Source organism: Sciurus carolinensis, chromosome 1, assembly GCF_902686445.1.
Source record: "Sciurus carolinensis chromosome 1, mSciCar1.2, whole genome shotgun sequence".
NCBI classification, from domain to species: domain Eukaryota; kingdom Metazoa; phylum Chordata; class Mammalia; order Rodentia; family Sciuridae; genus Sciurus; species Sciurus carolinensis.
Genome location: NC_062213.1, coordinates 87,307,077 through 87,321,946, shown reverse-complemented (window position 1 = coordinate 87,321,946; position 14,870 = coordinate 87,307,077). Strand labels below are relative to the sequence as shown.

The 14,870-nt window shown below is 35.5% G+C and overlaps 1 protein-coding gene across 9 annotated transcripts in view; it reads left to right on the top strand.

The window, feature by feature from the left end:
* Positions 1-14,870, top strand: part of Ddr2 (discoidin domain receptor tyrosine kinase 2) — a 162,194-nt gene that overhangs the window by 133,358 nt on the left and 13,966 nt on the right. For 8 of the 9 annotated variants that reach the window (XM_047564239.1, XM_047564249.1, XM_047564266.1 and 5 more), the window contains 6 exons: positions 278-461; positions 4,386-4,629; positions 7,516-7,578; positions 8,696-8,826; positions 11,612-11,822; positions 13,373-13,638. In XM_047564239.1, the coding sequence (XP_047420195.1) occupies positions 278-461; positions 4,386-4,629; positions 7,516-7,578; positions 8,696-8,826; positions 11,612-11,822; positions 13,373-13,638 (1,099 nt within the window). The remainder of the gene's footprint in view (positions 1-277; positions 462-4,385; positions 4,630-7,515; positions 7,579-8,695; positions 8,827-11,611; positions 11,823-13,372; positions 13,639-14,870) is intronic. The other variant, XM_047564214.1, reaches the window with a different exon arrangement.

The following is a 14,870-nucleotide window of genomic DNA, read 5'->3' as shown; positions in this document are numbered from 1 at the left end:
ATAGATAATAGAAAGCTTTTCATATAAAATATTATTTAAAACTTTTGCTATTAAAGAGATAAGCATTGCATTTTGTGAAATTCATTTATATGAAACTCTTAATTTTCCATTGATGCCAAGATAAATGAATCATTACTGCAAAAAATTTTGAGTTTTTATAATCCTTCAATGAATGTCTAATCAGTTTTCAAAAAAACTCAGAATGAAGCAACTGGGTGAAAACTCTTCCATAAAGGTGTGATTAACTCCTTTCCTTCACCTTTCTTGATCTGAGCAGCATGACTGAAGGACTGGGCCAGTTGACAGATGGGGTGTCTGGCCTGGATGATTTCACCCAGACCCATGAATACCATGTGTGGCCGGGCTATGACTACGTGGGCTGGCGGAATGAGAGTGCCACCAATGGCTACATTGAGATCATGTTTGAATTTGACCGCATCAGGAATTTCACTACCATGAAGGTCAGTGGAGTTAAGTATGGTGGAACTTCTTGCAGGAGGGTAAAATCACAGTGTGGAAGAGAAAAGACATGCTAGAAGGAACCCTTAGCTGGTGCCAGCAAAACTGGATTCAAATACATATTCCATTATATGCATTTCAAAATTAGTTTATTTCTAAGGCCTTATTTTAAATTTGTAAGTTCTATAAGGATTAAACTAGGACAGTAGTTCTCAATGCCTTCCTCCCTTCCTCCCTCCATCCCTCCTACCCTTCCTCCCTTCCTTCCTTCCTTCCTTCCTTCCTTCCTTCCTTCCTTCCTTCCTTCCTTCCTTCCTTCCTTCCTTCTAGCAACATTGGAGCCAATGTATCTATTTCATTAGGCACAGCAGCTATTTTATCAACTTATTACTGTAGTTGACTTATACTTCTGGACTTGGCAGAGCAGTTAAGAGAAAATAGGTCTCACCATCATGTACATCCACAAAATTGGGGTCCTAATTAGAATAAGATATATTCAATTATTATATCAGAAGTCCATAAAAAAAGAGAATAGATGAATTTTGTTATGTGATTGGATGGAAACTAAAGGTTTTCAAAAGATCTAAAGATGGGTATGTGATATACCACAGTAAATTCAGACACTTGGGAAGAGCTGGGGGAGGAGAAGACCCAAGTTCTATTTTCAGAAGCAGGATCTCATGGGAAAGCCCAACCTTGGTGTTAGAGTTGAGGACATCTCTGTTAATAAAATTATGTGTTTCCTGATACTTAGCTCAAATAATTATTTTCCTTTTCTCTTACTCCATCCCAAGTCTGTTTCAGAAAGAAAGGAATGGAAGGCAAGAAAAGTTCATACAAAAAGTGACCAGATTGGATGTTAAACCTGAATTCTAAGCTTGAGGAAAACTAGGACTCAGGAGTATGGAGGAAAGTCGTTTTGGTGGATTAAGAAAGAAGTTGCAGGATCTCATGTGGTGTTACTGGTTTATGAAGGAGCATGAGGGGATCTCAAAATAAGCCTTGAGGAAAAAGTGGGCAAACACAATTGCCCTCACACATAGATCCCTATTATGTGCTCTTTCTTCCCATTAATATTTGGGTGCAGGTTATCAATGAACAAAATTGGTCTATTGCCTCTATTTGTACTCAGTCTTCAGCTTTAATATTTGTTTCCTAAATTTACCCATTTTTCTGTTTATTATCAATTATGTTTGAAGCATACATGGCACTATTCGGGCTCTGAATGTAAACAGTTGAATAATAAATCTCTATCCTGAAACACAATGCAGTTTGGTGGGAGAGGCAATATTTATTTTCAGGAGATGATGTAGGCTGACACGGATCCAGAAGAAGGAAATGTGTGTTATCATTAAGGGTTTCTAGTAATGCAAAACTTACTATTCCTTATACAAACTAGGTTTCCAAAAGAAAAATCCATGTTTTTTACATAACTCCCAGGTGTTAATATGATAATATCTCCCAATTAGATGAACAAACATTAAGAATGACAACAGAAGAATCAACACATGCCCTATCTGCTAGGTTATTATTCAAGGAGAGCTCTTTGGCAGTTGTAAAACACAAGTGTGTGTGAGTATGTGTAACACATTATTCTTCACAGATTTTTTGTTTTTTAGGGGGAAAAAAGGAAGAAGGAAATATGCATAGCAACAAAAATGCTTTAAAAGAAAACTTATTTGTAGTCCTAAATAATGTATATATCCATACGTACCTTTGGATATGTATATACATTCACACATATATACAATTGAGAAAATACCTAGTATAATAAGTGATGAAATTATTTTTATACTCTCCATAAAGTTATACTGTTTAGTCAATAGATATTGATTTTCTAGAATCCCAACAATTTAACACAGGTCAAAATTACTCAAGAGCTTAAATAGCAATAAGAAGGTGCCAGAAATATCAATGGAGCTGGTTCAGGGCAGTCTTCTGAAGGCCAAACAGATCTCATAGCTATTTTAATTTTTCTGAGGTAAATCAAAAAAGATGGCTCTCAGGGAGTTTCTAGAGACTGGTTTTTGCTTCCTAGGCAAATTACTACACATTTCTCACTTTGAAGTATAGTTAAACTATACCATGAAGATATATTAATGTTTTCTACTGTCATATACAACTAATTAGAACAAATAAAAAATTAAAAAAGATATATTAGAGCATTTTTAAATGTATTGTTTATTAAACAAATATGTAAAACTATATGGGAATGAAATCCTATGCTATTCACTTGCATTCCAAGAGATTCCAAGACATCTGTAGAAGAGATTATTACCGTCCCCACAGGGCACTTGTCCAACACTCTGCAGATTTTAAAACATGAAAAATCTGTTGAAGCTATAGATGTTATTTCTTTGATTTTTTTTCTTAGTTTTACTCCATTGACCTATGTTCAAAAAACTGGAACGGTTAACTCACTACAAGGAAGGTATTAATATGTTTTTATCAGTAAAACATTTGGAAAAAATCCAAATGGAAAAGTTAAGAAGATATGCTACATTTCTATGTAGCATAATAAGTGGAAAGAACATTAGACCAGGCAGAGTAAGTGGAAAGAGCACTGGCTTATAGGCAAGTCAAACCTCTCTGAGTACCAGTATCTCATTGGTAAGTAAAGAATTAGACTAGATGATTTTTTTTTTTTTTTTTTTTTTTTTTTTTTGGCGGTACTGGGGATTGAACCCAGGGCCTTAGTGCTTGTGAGGTAAGCACTCTACCAACTGAGCTATCTCCCCAGCCCTAGGCTAGATGATTTTTACAATCTCTAGTAGCTCTACATTCTGTTCTTAGAGAATCTCTGGTCTGGTCTTCAGTTTTTAAATTTCTATCATTACTGATATTTCAATTAAAAATAAATTATGCAGTATAGTCCTATATTGATGGTCTAGAAACCAGAGGAGGGTATTAAAGACAATTAAAGGGTTACAACTCTGGGCCTATGCAACATATTAAAACAGAAACAGAAAAATTTTCTGTGAATGATAATTATGTCTTTCCAATGCATGAAATCCTTAAATTCAATGGATAGTGGCCAGCAAAGATCCATTTTCCACATAAGATTGAGTCAGAGGAAATGTTACTGAAGTACCATGAGGGACTTGGGTTGGTTACAAATATATACACTTCATTTTTGTGGGTTGTTAAACACAACAATGTGGTACAGATGGACTGTCATGGAATCTCTGCTCCTCATGGCCTTAACAATTATATAAATAACTGGTGCAATCATACATTGGACAAAAGGATACCAATTAACTCCAACAGACCTTTTTTTTTAAAAATCTCAACAATTACCTATGAGAAAGATGACTGCATAAGAATGACTTAAACTGAATTTAATTAAAAGAGATGATTAAGTCTGTGTCTCTGACTGAGAAATGCTGATACATGGGTCTTGAAATAAGATATCCAAAAAGATGAAATTGTGTTGGTTTATATATTGTGTTCTTTCAAATTTCTTACCTAGCCTTGTCAAAAAGGAGTAGTCTGGCTTTGAAAGGAAGTAGGATGGCAGTCTACCTCATGCCTAGTTCAGAATGGCTCAAATATGGGTAGATAGAAATTGTGATTGAGAGGATTTTTGATTTAATAGAGTTCAGGGCAAACAAGAGCCTGGGAGGATGGTGGTTCATCATTTAACAAATGAGGATATTGTAGTTCAACAACATGAAATGAGGAGGCATGTAGTTGCATAGAGGTAACTGGGGTTGCATCACATGTTTTATAAGGCCTGATCATTGTATCATTGTCACTATGAAGTCACTAGAAGAGAAAATGCAGAAGTCTGTGGATCACCAGCTATTCACCAAGAGTGATGCTCAAAGAAACAGGCAGGTCTAGGATTTTACTGGGTTCATTTGCACCATGTTCCCATGTGACCCAGCTGGCCCAACCTGTCACTCACATGCTTCTTCCTTTGTCAGGTCCACTGCAACAACATGTTTGCTAAAGGTGTGAAGATCTTTAAGGAGGTACAGTGCTACTTCCGTTCTGAAGCCAATGAGTGGGAACCTAATGCTGTCTCCTTCCCTCTTGTCCTGGATGATGTCAACCCCAGTGCTCGCTTTGTCACAGTGCCTCTCCACCACCGAATGGCCAGTGCCATCAAATGCCAATACCATTTTGCTGACACCTGGATGATGTTCAGTGAGATCACTTTCCAATCAGGTAAGAAGCTTGAGGCCCATAGGGAAGTTGGAGCAGGGTGATTAAGGTGGAAGGCATATATCTAGGCTTCCACTGGCATGTCTCTGGGAATATCAGGGCAGTATAAGTGGTTTCTTATTGATGGAATGCTTTGTGTGAGTAGGTTTATTTATTGAGGGGTAGGGATGAAAATGGAAGTGAACAGAATATTTACTTGACTCTTCTTCCTTACACATTTATGTAGAAGAGATGTGTGGTAAAGAATTTTAAAATGATGACACAGTGTGTCAAAACCTAAACAAATTAAGACTATTAAGATGAAGCACACCTAAGTACTATTATTCAAATAAAAATCTATTATACATGAAAGTAAACCTATCACTTAGCTTTACTGTCAATATTTTGCCATTCTTATTCAGTCTAGTTCTTTTTTTTTCTGTAGTATTTTAAAGCAAATCTGAAATATTATTTGATTTTACTATTAACAGTTTTACACTACATCTAAGAAAATAACAGTATCTTCATAGGCATAATATCCTTATAAAAACTCAAATATTTATTAATAAATAAATCCTTACTATCACCTAATATAGTATCCATAAACATTTATTAGTAAATAATTCCTTAATATCACCTAATATCCTATCCATATTCAAGTATCTATGATTATCTAATAATTCCTTACTATTATTGTCTTGTTTGACTCATGATCCAAATAAGGTCCTCTTAATTTATTTCCTTTGTTATCTCTTCTAGATGTTCCTTGAGTATAAAAGGGTACCTCCTTTATTTAAAAAAAATCATTTTGGTTTGATTGCTCTCTGTGGTATTATTTTATGTGAACCTCTATTCTCTGTCATGTCTATAAATTAGAAGCCTGTACCTCTATAGGTTAATTTTTTTTTTTTTTTTTTTTGGGTGCTGGGGATCGAACCCAGGGCCTTGTGCTTACAAGGCAAGCACTCTACCAACTGAGCTATCTCCCCAGCCCCTCTATAAGCTAATTTGATTTGAGTTCAATATTTATTGTGTATTTTACATTGAATCTCATCATTGGTATATAATACTGGATTCCATCACTTTTAGTCATAATAAGAGTGATTTGTGGTTTCAGGTCTTTATCTCTACATGAGAAAGTTCCTTCTGAGCTTTTACTCAGGTTTTGACTTGCATTTATAAGCCCTGCCTGAATAATTTACTTATAATTATTATATAATTATACTAATATTATATAATTACTACATGTTTATAATCATTATAAAATTATAATTAATTATTTATTACAAAATAATTAACTACTATGTCTTATTCTTTCTACATTTTATAATTTAATGGTGCTGAATTTCTGCTGAATTTCCTCATGAATTGTTTATTCAGAAAGATAGTTCACATTGGAAGGGCAGGATACATAGTTAATTTTCCCCTTTAATTGTCACTTTTCAGAGTAATGAGTTAGATATCTTTGCAACCTTCAGTGGTATCTAATGAGTTTGTTTTTCACCCTTTTATATCATGATGCACTCATGACTTTTTATAAATTCAATGTTCAATCAGTTGCAATATTATTCCTTTTGATGCTTAAGTTGTTCTATCTTTAACCAGAGCCTGCATTTTAAGCTGGCTCTGTGTTCCTTGGATCTGACTCTATAAGCCTTTGATAACTTTCCTGTTTTCTGAGAGAACAAGATATACCAAGGAGCACATACTACTCCAGACATAGAATCAACCATATCCTCAATAAATTTTGATTCTTTAGAAGAGAATGATAGAGGCTACAAACTGGGCAATAAGAACACTCATTACTATTGGTTTGTCATTGCTTGGATTTGTTTTCAGTGGAAAGAGTGAGACAATGTGTATATTTTCAAAAGTTAAAAAATTATGATATTACATTGCTAACTCCAGTTCTGATTAAAAAATGAACAGAAACCAACATGCTCAAAAACAGTGCCACTTATACTCTGCTAACTGGGGGACAAATAGATTCCCATCTATCCTTGGGGATTCCCTTGGCACAGTAATTGGTACACTTATCTTATTTTGACTGATTGTAGCAATGGACTATGGATTTTGGCTCTTGGGACATCTTGATCTTTAAATTCAATGCCATTAGTTTTCACTGGAGACTGAAGACTCAATTCAGAAAGCACATGTCGATGTCAGATATCTTCATTTTAAGGTTAAGAAGAAGAAAAATTAAAATTTTTGAAAGGAATGTCTCTTAGATGAGACATGTATATTCTAATTCTTAACCCCCTTGATTAGACAAATCAGAGGGAAAAATTAGTTGCCAACATCTACCTGGCAAATACACTTTTCGGAGTCTAGTCTCAGAAGCTGCAGCATCATAGCAAAGGACACTCTGATGTCAATATTTTATCTCTAAGGATTATCTAAGTCTTAATTTATAAGATAAAGACTTTGGGAAATGAAGCATATTGGAAAACCTTTTATGGAGCTATTTCATTTTCATGAAGGAAAGAACTTCTTAGCACTATGTCCACTTACCCATTCTCTCCTACATTTTGCTAAATTTGAGTCCTCCTCCTGTGCATATTTTATGATAATGTGTGCTCTATAAACCTCTTAACTTTTTGTATTTTGACCTATTACGTAATATTTGAAACTAAAATTTTACAAAAGAAAGGTTGTCCTTACTTGATAAATGTTATGTTTTTATTTGATGTGTTTATGATTTCATTTTATTTTGTTTTTAAATGGCATATAGGAGTTGTACATATTTATTGGGTACAGTGTGGTATTTTGATACATGCACTAATTTGTGTAATAATTAAATGAAGGTATTTTCATTGAATTGATTTCACAATGTGCCAGGTCTCAACCATCAGATAAACCACTACCTGACTATCTTCTCCACAGCTCTCACTCATTTTTATTTTGTAACAGATGCGGCAATGTACAACAACTCTGGAGCCCTGCCCACCTCTCCTATGGCACCAACAACCTATGGTATGTGTGATTCCTAATTATAAAAATTAAATTGAAGTCACCTCCTGGAGGATGAAGAAGGGTGGAGATTTGCAAAGGCCTGACTGTGTGGGAGGCTTGATACCAGGTGGCTTTGGATGAAGAGTAGCCCTTGAAAGGTAGGACAGTCTACCTTCAAAGCTGAGGGTTCAAACTTACTCTCTTCACTGCTCATTCATGTGATTCTTTAGCTTAGAGAGGCAGAATATAGAATGTTCCAACTGCTCCCTGAAAGTTTGAGAACTCTGGGGCAGAAATAGAGAGAGGGCTATTCTTAAGTGAGACCCATGGTCAATAAATAGGAAGAACTCTATGAAACTAAATACTGGTCTCTTAAGTTGAAGGTAAATATGCAAAAGTGCATTCTTTGTTTCAGACAGTCATTGACCATAGCAGCCAGCAACCTGGGAAATATGTTTGATTGAATGTTTCTTTGGAAACATCTCAGCTATCTTGGCCTTTTGCAAAGAATGAGGAGAGTGTTACTTTATATTAGGTAGAGGGGAGTGAAGGGAGGAGGAGGTGTATGGGAGAAGGAATGATAGTAGAGTGAAACAGACACTATTACCTCATGTACATGTATGAATGACTGATGTGATCCTGCAATATGTATAATTAGAAAGATGAGAGATTACACTCTATTTATGCATGATCTATCAAATTATATAAATGCATTCTACTGTCATGTACAACTAATTAGAACAAATAAAATTTAAAAATTAAAAAAGAAAAAGAATGAGGAGAGTAAAATCAATTCCTCACTTGTTTTTCATGGGTATGATTAGATATAGGCCATGAGAATATAGGGATAAATTTGAGGAAGCATGGGAAAGTTCTTCCCATTGGATAAAGTCTTGAGACATAGAAAAAGGGAGGCTACTGTCTCATGAAGGGATATTTCAAGAGATAGAAAGCAAAGTAATAAAACAGTAGCAAGACCAAGAATAAGCAGAAATGTTAAGGTAGAATCTTCTGGAATTATCCTGAAAGAACAGGGTTCAAACCTCTTCCCCCAATGCCCCCCATCCCCATCCAGTCCTCATGCTTTTATTTGCCCTGCAAAATGATTATATTCTCTACTTTTTCTTCCTGTCTGCAGATCCAATGCTCAAAGTCGATGATAGCAACACACGTATCCTGATTGGCTGCTTGGTGGCCATCATTTTCATCCTCCTGGCCATTATTGTCATTATCTTGTGGAGACAGTTCTGGCAGAAAATGCTAGAGAAGGTGAGGAGGTGCATAAAGGCATGGAACAGGAGGTTGTTGCTGCCCTTTCCTAAACTGTTATTACCCCAGGAGTAAAAGGGAGTAATCTTACAAGAGTGTACAATGAAAAAGGAGTCATTGGAGGCTACTAAAACCTACAGAAATTTGGGAACTAGTTGCTGAAAGGAACCAGAAAAGAATTAGCTAAGTTCATTTTCTCATTTTTAGAGTGAAGATTTTGGAGTCTCCCTAGAGGTCTCAGAAAATGCTTCCTAATATATTAAATTTCTGCTTGGGTATTTCCCGTGAAAATTCTGATTCACTTGGCTTGTGGTGGGATGCAGGCATATCTATCTATCTATCTATCTATCTATCTATCTATCTATCTATATATCTATCTATCTATTTATCTATCTATCTATCATCTATCATCTATATCTATCATCTATATCTGTCATTTATCATCTATATCTATTTCTTATTTTTTTATTTAACAAGTAATTTTGATGCATATACAAAGTTGAAGATCATTCTTCTAAAGCTTATAGAATTTCTGATAATATTGTTGAAATTCCTTCTTTTCTCTTTTTGTTTGCTTGCTTGTTTGTTTTTGGAGACTCTCTCCAAAGTGACAGAAAGTGGGAAAAGTGAGTGGGAAAGTGAGAGAAAGTGAGTAGAAAAGCATCCAGCCTCATTAATATCCGAATCAAGTTTTTTAAAATTCTACTCCCATTTATTTATATATTTGAACATTATGATAATGTGTTCCCTTGAGTCCCTCCTCTTTCTATTTAGGTCAAATGATCGAAATAATTTTTTATTACATTTATCTACTACTTTATAGTCTATAAGATTTTTCCTCATGTATTATTTTATATGAACCTCTGAATAATGGTGAGATAGACATAGTGGTTATATTAAACTTTTTCTCTGATGAGAAAATGTGATGTGCCCAAGTTGGTATACTGTCTTCCATGCTCTTTTCAATTGCAAATATTGAAGTATGTTGCCATCTTTCTTTCAAAATTACATTTTATCATAGATGAAATATCTATAACTTTTCTTGGCTTCCTAGACCAGATATTAACTCAATGGACACTGCTTCAAAGTGTCTGATTCTCTTGGGCCTGCTGCCAACCTCCTTAGGCCATGGACACCTTATTTGGGCAATGAGTTCTTAGTGAACATGCACCAATAGTGGGTCATAGAAACTCTGGGTTGTGAGGCTTTGAACTGCCTCATAAGGAGAAGGGGACAGGAAGGAGGGCACTGTCTGATTGATCTCTGTGTTCATGTATATTCTAGAGGAGGACAAGTTCACTATGAGAATGGGCTTGAATCTCCAAAACTCTTTGAATGTAGACAGGAGAAAAGGAGTTCAGACCCAAGAAGAGGAGCAACCCAGAAAGGTGTCCTGCAAATCCTTCTGACCTGTTTTACATTTGGGTTCTTGAAATGGTTGAGGTTTACTTTAAGATTTTTGGCAGGAATAGTCATGGAAGTGAAGGTCTCCTTCCTTCCTACAAGGATCTCTACTATTAGTCTGAAAGCACTTTACCTAAATTAAAGCCTGATATCAATAAAGAAGATTTAAACACTGAAAGGAAGAATTCACAGAGAGCTCACCAATTTGTGTGAATGTGTTTTAAGGCATCTGTGAGATGATATCAAGATCTTTGCTCTTTTAAAATGCGGGAATACACAAGCTGTCTAAACAAGGAATTCCAGCATGAAGGGAAGCAAAGTGTGGTGCTGGTAGAAGAGACTGGAGGGTTGTTAGACAACTTAGATTCCTTACTGAATGATCTGTTAGCACTGCATTTTATTCTCTACTCTGGAAGATCTTTATCTTTTTATTTAAGTCAGAATATACCACACTTCTCTGGGTCTTTCTTCTGAGGCCTATTGGAATGTCTTCATGAGCTGAGAAAGGAATGTTGGATTGAAGACTCTCCAGATAAAAGGGAGAGCAAAAATTCTGTCCTTGAATATTTAACTTGATCCTTAAAGAAATTCTTCCTACCTCAGTGCACTCAGAATAAGAGAATTCAAGATGCTCTAGAATGACACCCTGATCTAAGTTTCTCCATTGAGCACCCAAGTGCTCAATGTTTTTGGAGTGAAGCATTTTACATATTTAAATCTAAATAGCTATATCAATTCAGATGCTAGCTAGCATTATCCTTTTGATGGAATGGGCTGGTTACCTTAAATGATATGTTATAGTAATTAGTTATTTGGTTCTTTTTCTTTCTGTATTAGATATAATTAGTCTTAATATCCTTAAACACCTGGGGCTTTCCTATCCCATTTTGTAGACATTTTAATTTTGGTTAGTAAATTTAAGGGGATAGGGGGTGTTATCCTAACCTATAGTGCTAGGTGATGAGGTGAACTATTAATTCATCATGTTACAGCTCTTCTAATGGGTTAATGAACATTTTAACTTATGTTTACCCAGAATCAAAGTAGTTACAAGGTAATCCAGGAAAAATCATTATTTAAAAGAACCCCAAAATCTCTTTAAGAATGAGAAAATCTTTGGTTGCTTATAGCTTCTTATTTCATTGTGTAAACAATGGTTAGAAGTGCTTTAGTGAAAGTTAATGAATGTTATCAGCACAGAAATTCTAGTTTGAAGAAATGAAGGATTTTTCAAAGTTTCTATGACACAAACATTTGTGGAACCAGACTGCATCCTGTCACAGTTTAGCAAGAGTAAACTGAATGGAAGAAATGGGTTTTAGAAGGAGAGGAAGTGATAATACCCTTGTGCCATATGATCTTCTCTGTACTTTTCTCTCAGGCCTCCCGGAGGATGCTGGATGATGAAATGACTGTCAGTCTTTCCCTGCCAAGCGAGTCTAGCATGTTCAACAATAACCGCTCCTCATCACCAAGTGAACAGGAGTCCAACTCGACTTACGATCGCATCTTTCCTCTTCGCCCTGACTATCAGGAGCCATCCAGACTGATACGAAAGCTCCCAGAATTTGCTCCAGGGGAGGAGGAGTCAGGTGAGGATGAAATAGTAAGCAGAGGATTGAGGAAGAAGTCTTGACACATGTTATGTAGGTATAACACTCTTGCTCCTAGCTAATTGGATCTTTTTTGGTCCATGCTAGCTTTCTGAGAAATCCACATTCTCTTTTTAGATTTGATTTGCTGCTGCTCTTAGAAAATAAGAGATGTTACTAAGGTGTTAACACTGCAAGAAACTAATCAGTCTAACTAGTTTAACTTGCTCATTTTATATATGAAGAATGTGAGAAGGGCCAGATAGGGCATTCCTGTAACATAAAACTTCATTAAGGATAAATTCAGGATTCTAATTTCACCTGGAGAAAAGAAAAATGATAAGTGAAGCTAAAGAAATTCTGAATTTCAGCTTGGTGCAACGGCACACTCCTGTAATCCCAGGGACTCAGCAGTCTGAGGAAGAATCACAGGTTTGAAACCAGCCTCATTCAGCAACTTACCGAGGCCCTAAGCAACTTGGTGAAACCCTGTCTTAAAATAAAAAATAAAAGGGGCTGGGGATGTGGTTCATAGTTAAGTGGCCCTGGTTTCAATACCCAGTATGAAAGAAAAAAAAAAATCCTGAATTTCCCAGTTTTATAGCTATCTGGATAATTAAATTATCCAATTTTTGTTGATTTATCTTTGGTCAACATTTATTAAATTAATACACAATTTTGTATTATTTAACATCTTGCTTTTTATCAATAAAAAACATTGAATAAAGTAATGCTATTTGATTCAAATTCCAGTGCCTTTTTAAAAGTGCTGCAGAGTGACTTCAAGGGGATGCTAGGGTCATCTCTGAAACTCAGAGTTGCTTTTCTTAGGTCTTAAACCTAAGAGGTAACCCCATTCTGCAGAAGAGGACTTGTGGTGTTTAGTAGAGAGGTACTCAGCCTGAGCCATTTGTGGAGGCAGACAGGACTAAATTGGAGAGCATAGGCATTTTAGAGAACAAACCTGAAGGAATCTTGTGAAAAGAAGAAAGGAAACTAACATCTATTTTATCACTTAATGGATAGATAACATTGAAATAGCATAATGAATTCATGTAATTTCATAGACATAGTAAGATTAAGGAATGTAAATGAATTTATTTTCTAGGCTAAGCTGAAGTAATTTACCTGAAGTCTAAAACGTTATCCACCTCATATTTTAGTTTTTTAAAAAAGTTAATGTGTGTCTTAAACAAAATTATATTAATTTAATTATATTTTTAATCCCTAAAATAGGCTCCTACAACAATTAAAGTGTTTTAAGGTTAAGGCAATATGCTATTAAATCTTTAATCTTTAATACTTCCATCCTGATATAGTTTGAGCCTTGTTATAGCTTTTCTTGGTTACAAGATTAACCAAAGAAATTGTAAATAATCATGTATTATGGGGAGAAGCATGCGAAACAAAATGGTGGTCTACATTCTGAAACTCACAAGAAAGAGTTTCTAGAGGAAGCAAAAATGTTCTCCAAGTAAGAATGTCATGAAGAAGGTTAAGCTGTCATAGAGGCATGTTCTAGATCTCCTCTTGGATTTTCTTTCTTAAAGGGATCTCCAAAGATGCCTTTTGGAATGCCTTTCTCTTCCCAGGCTGCAGTGGCATTGTGAAGCCAGTTCAAACCAGTGGACCGGAGGGTGTGCCCCACTATGCAGAGGCTGACATAGTAAATCTCCAGGGAGTGACTGGAGGCAATACCTACTCAGTACCTGCCGTCACCATGGACCTGCTCTCTGGAAAAGATGTGGCTGTGGAAGAATTCCCCAGGAAACTCTTAACTTTCAAGGAGAAGTTGGGAGAAGGCCAGTTTGGGGAGGTGAGTTGATCCTTTGTGTGAGGCCTCTAGTCCTTGGTGGCTCAGGGGAAGTAAGTGAATAACCATGGTCAGTATAACAAGTGTCCCTTCCAGAAGTGAATGCACAACTGAAAGTCTTCTCTACTTGGTTTCTTTGAGTTGTCCTCTGGATGACTAGTAATTAGGTCAACCTCATCTTTGTCAGGCAGCTGAACTCTGATTTCTATACAGGAGTTTTTAAGGCAGGCATGTCATTAGACTTCAGATATTCTGAAAAACATTCAACACTTTCAAAAAAATGTTTATAATAGGTTACAGAGGGTGGGGTTCATGAAATGTGATCATCTTTTATAAACCATCCAGGAACACCCTGCTGCTGAGTGTTTTTTTTCACTTTGTTTTTGCCATTTAAAATGGGAGTTACATATAAAGTGGTCAAAACCAACCTCACCCCAACTATTGGTCCCAGAATTAGCCACTAGGGAATGAATCACCAACTAAGATAAGGAGGAGTTCTCTTCTCAACTGTCCTCAGAGTTATGTGTATAATATTAAACATTTCACTCTTGCATCAGGCACATGAACCTTCTGAGAACTCAAAGAAATGTTTTAAGTTGTAATAGGACCTCTTCAACATTGTTATCTAAACCTCAAATACCTGGCTTTATATAAATATATTATTAGTTTTCAGTTTGGGTCAGATGTTTTTCCCTTGGTTAGGTCTGGTGTTGGAGGAGGTAGAGGAGCCCCTTGTATCTGTGTATGGTGTTTATATGTACTCATTCTGTCTCATGAGTTGAAAAACCATGCTGATTATAATGTTATTAAAATCAGAAATTTTGCAATACTAAACCCATACTTAGGGATTATTTTAGAAAATTGACTTATGTTTTATAGGATCTAGTAACTAAATTTTCTCAAAACAAGTTCAAGCATTTATATGGAATGATTTTTTTTTTCTTGTTTTAACTTGTTCTTTGTAGTTATACATGGCAGTAGAATGTATTTTGACATACATTTTATAGTGGAACTATGGTGTAATGAAATCCTAAGTTATAGATTCATGCATTCCCTTATTCAATGTATATTTCTTTTATAAGACAGTAACATATCATATTAGTTAGGTACTTTACCATTGTTTTTACTTTTAGCAATTATTTGAATCAAAGATATGGTATATATACCTTCTTATCATTCTTTTGATTATTTTACCTGAGTGTAAGAGTTAGTTTATCTCCAGGAAATGCCAGCAA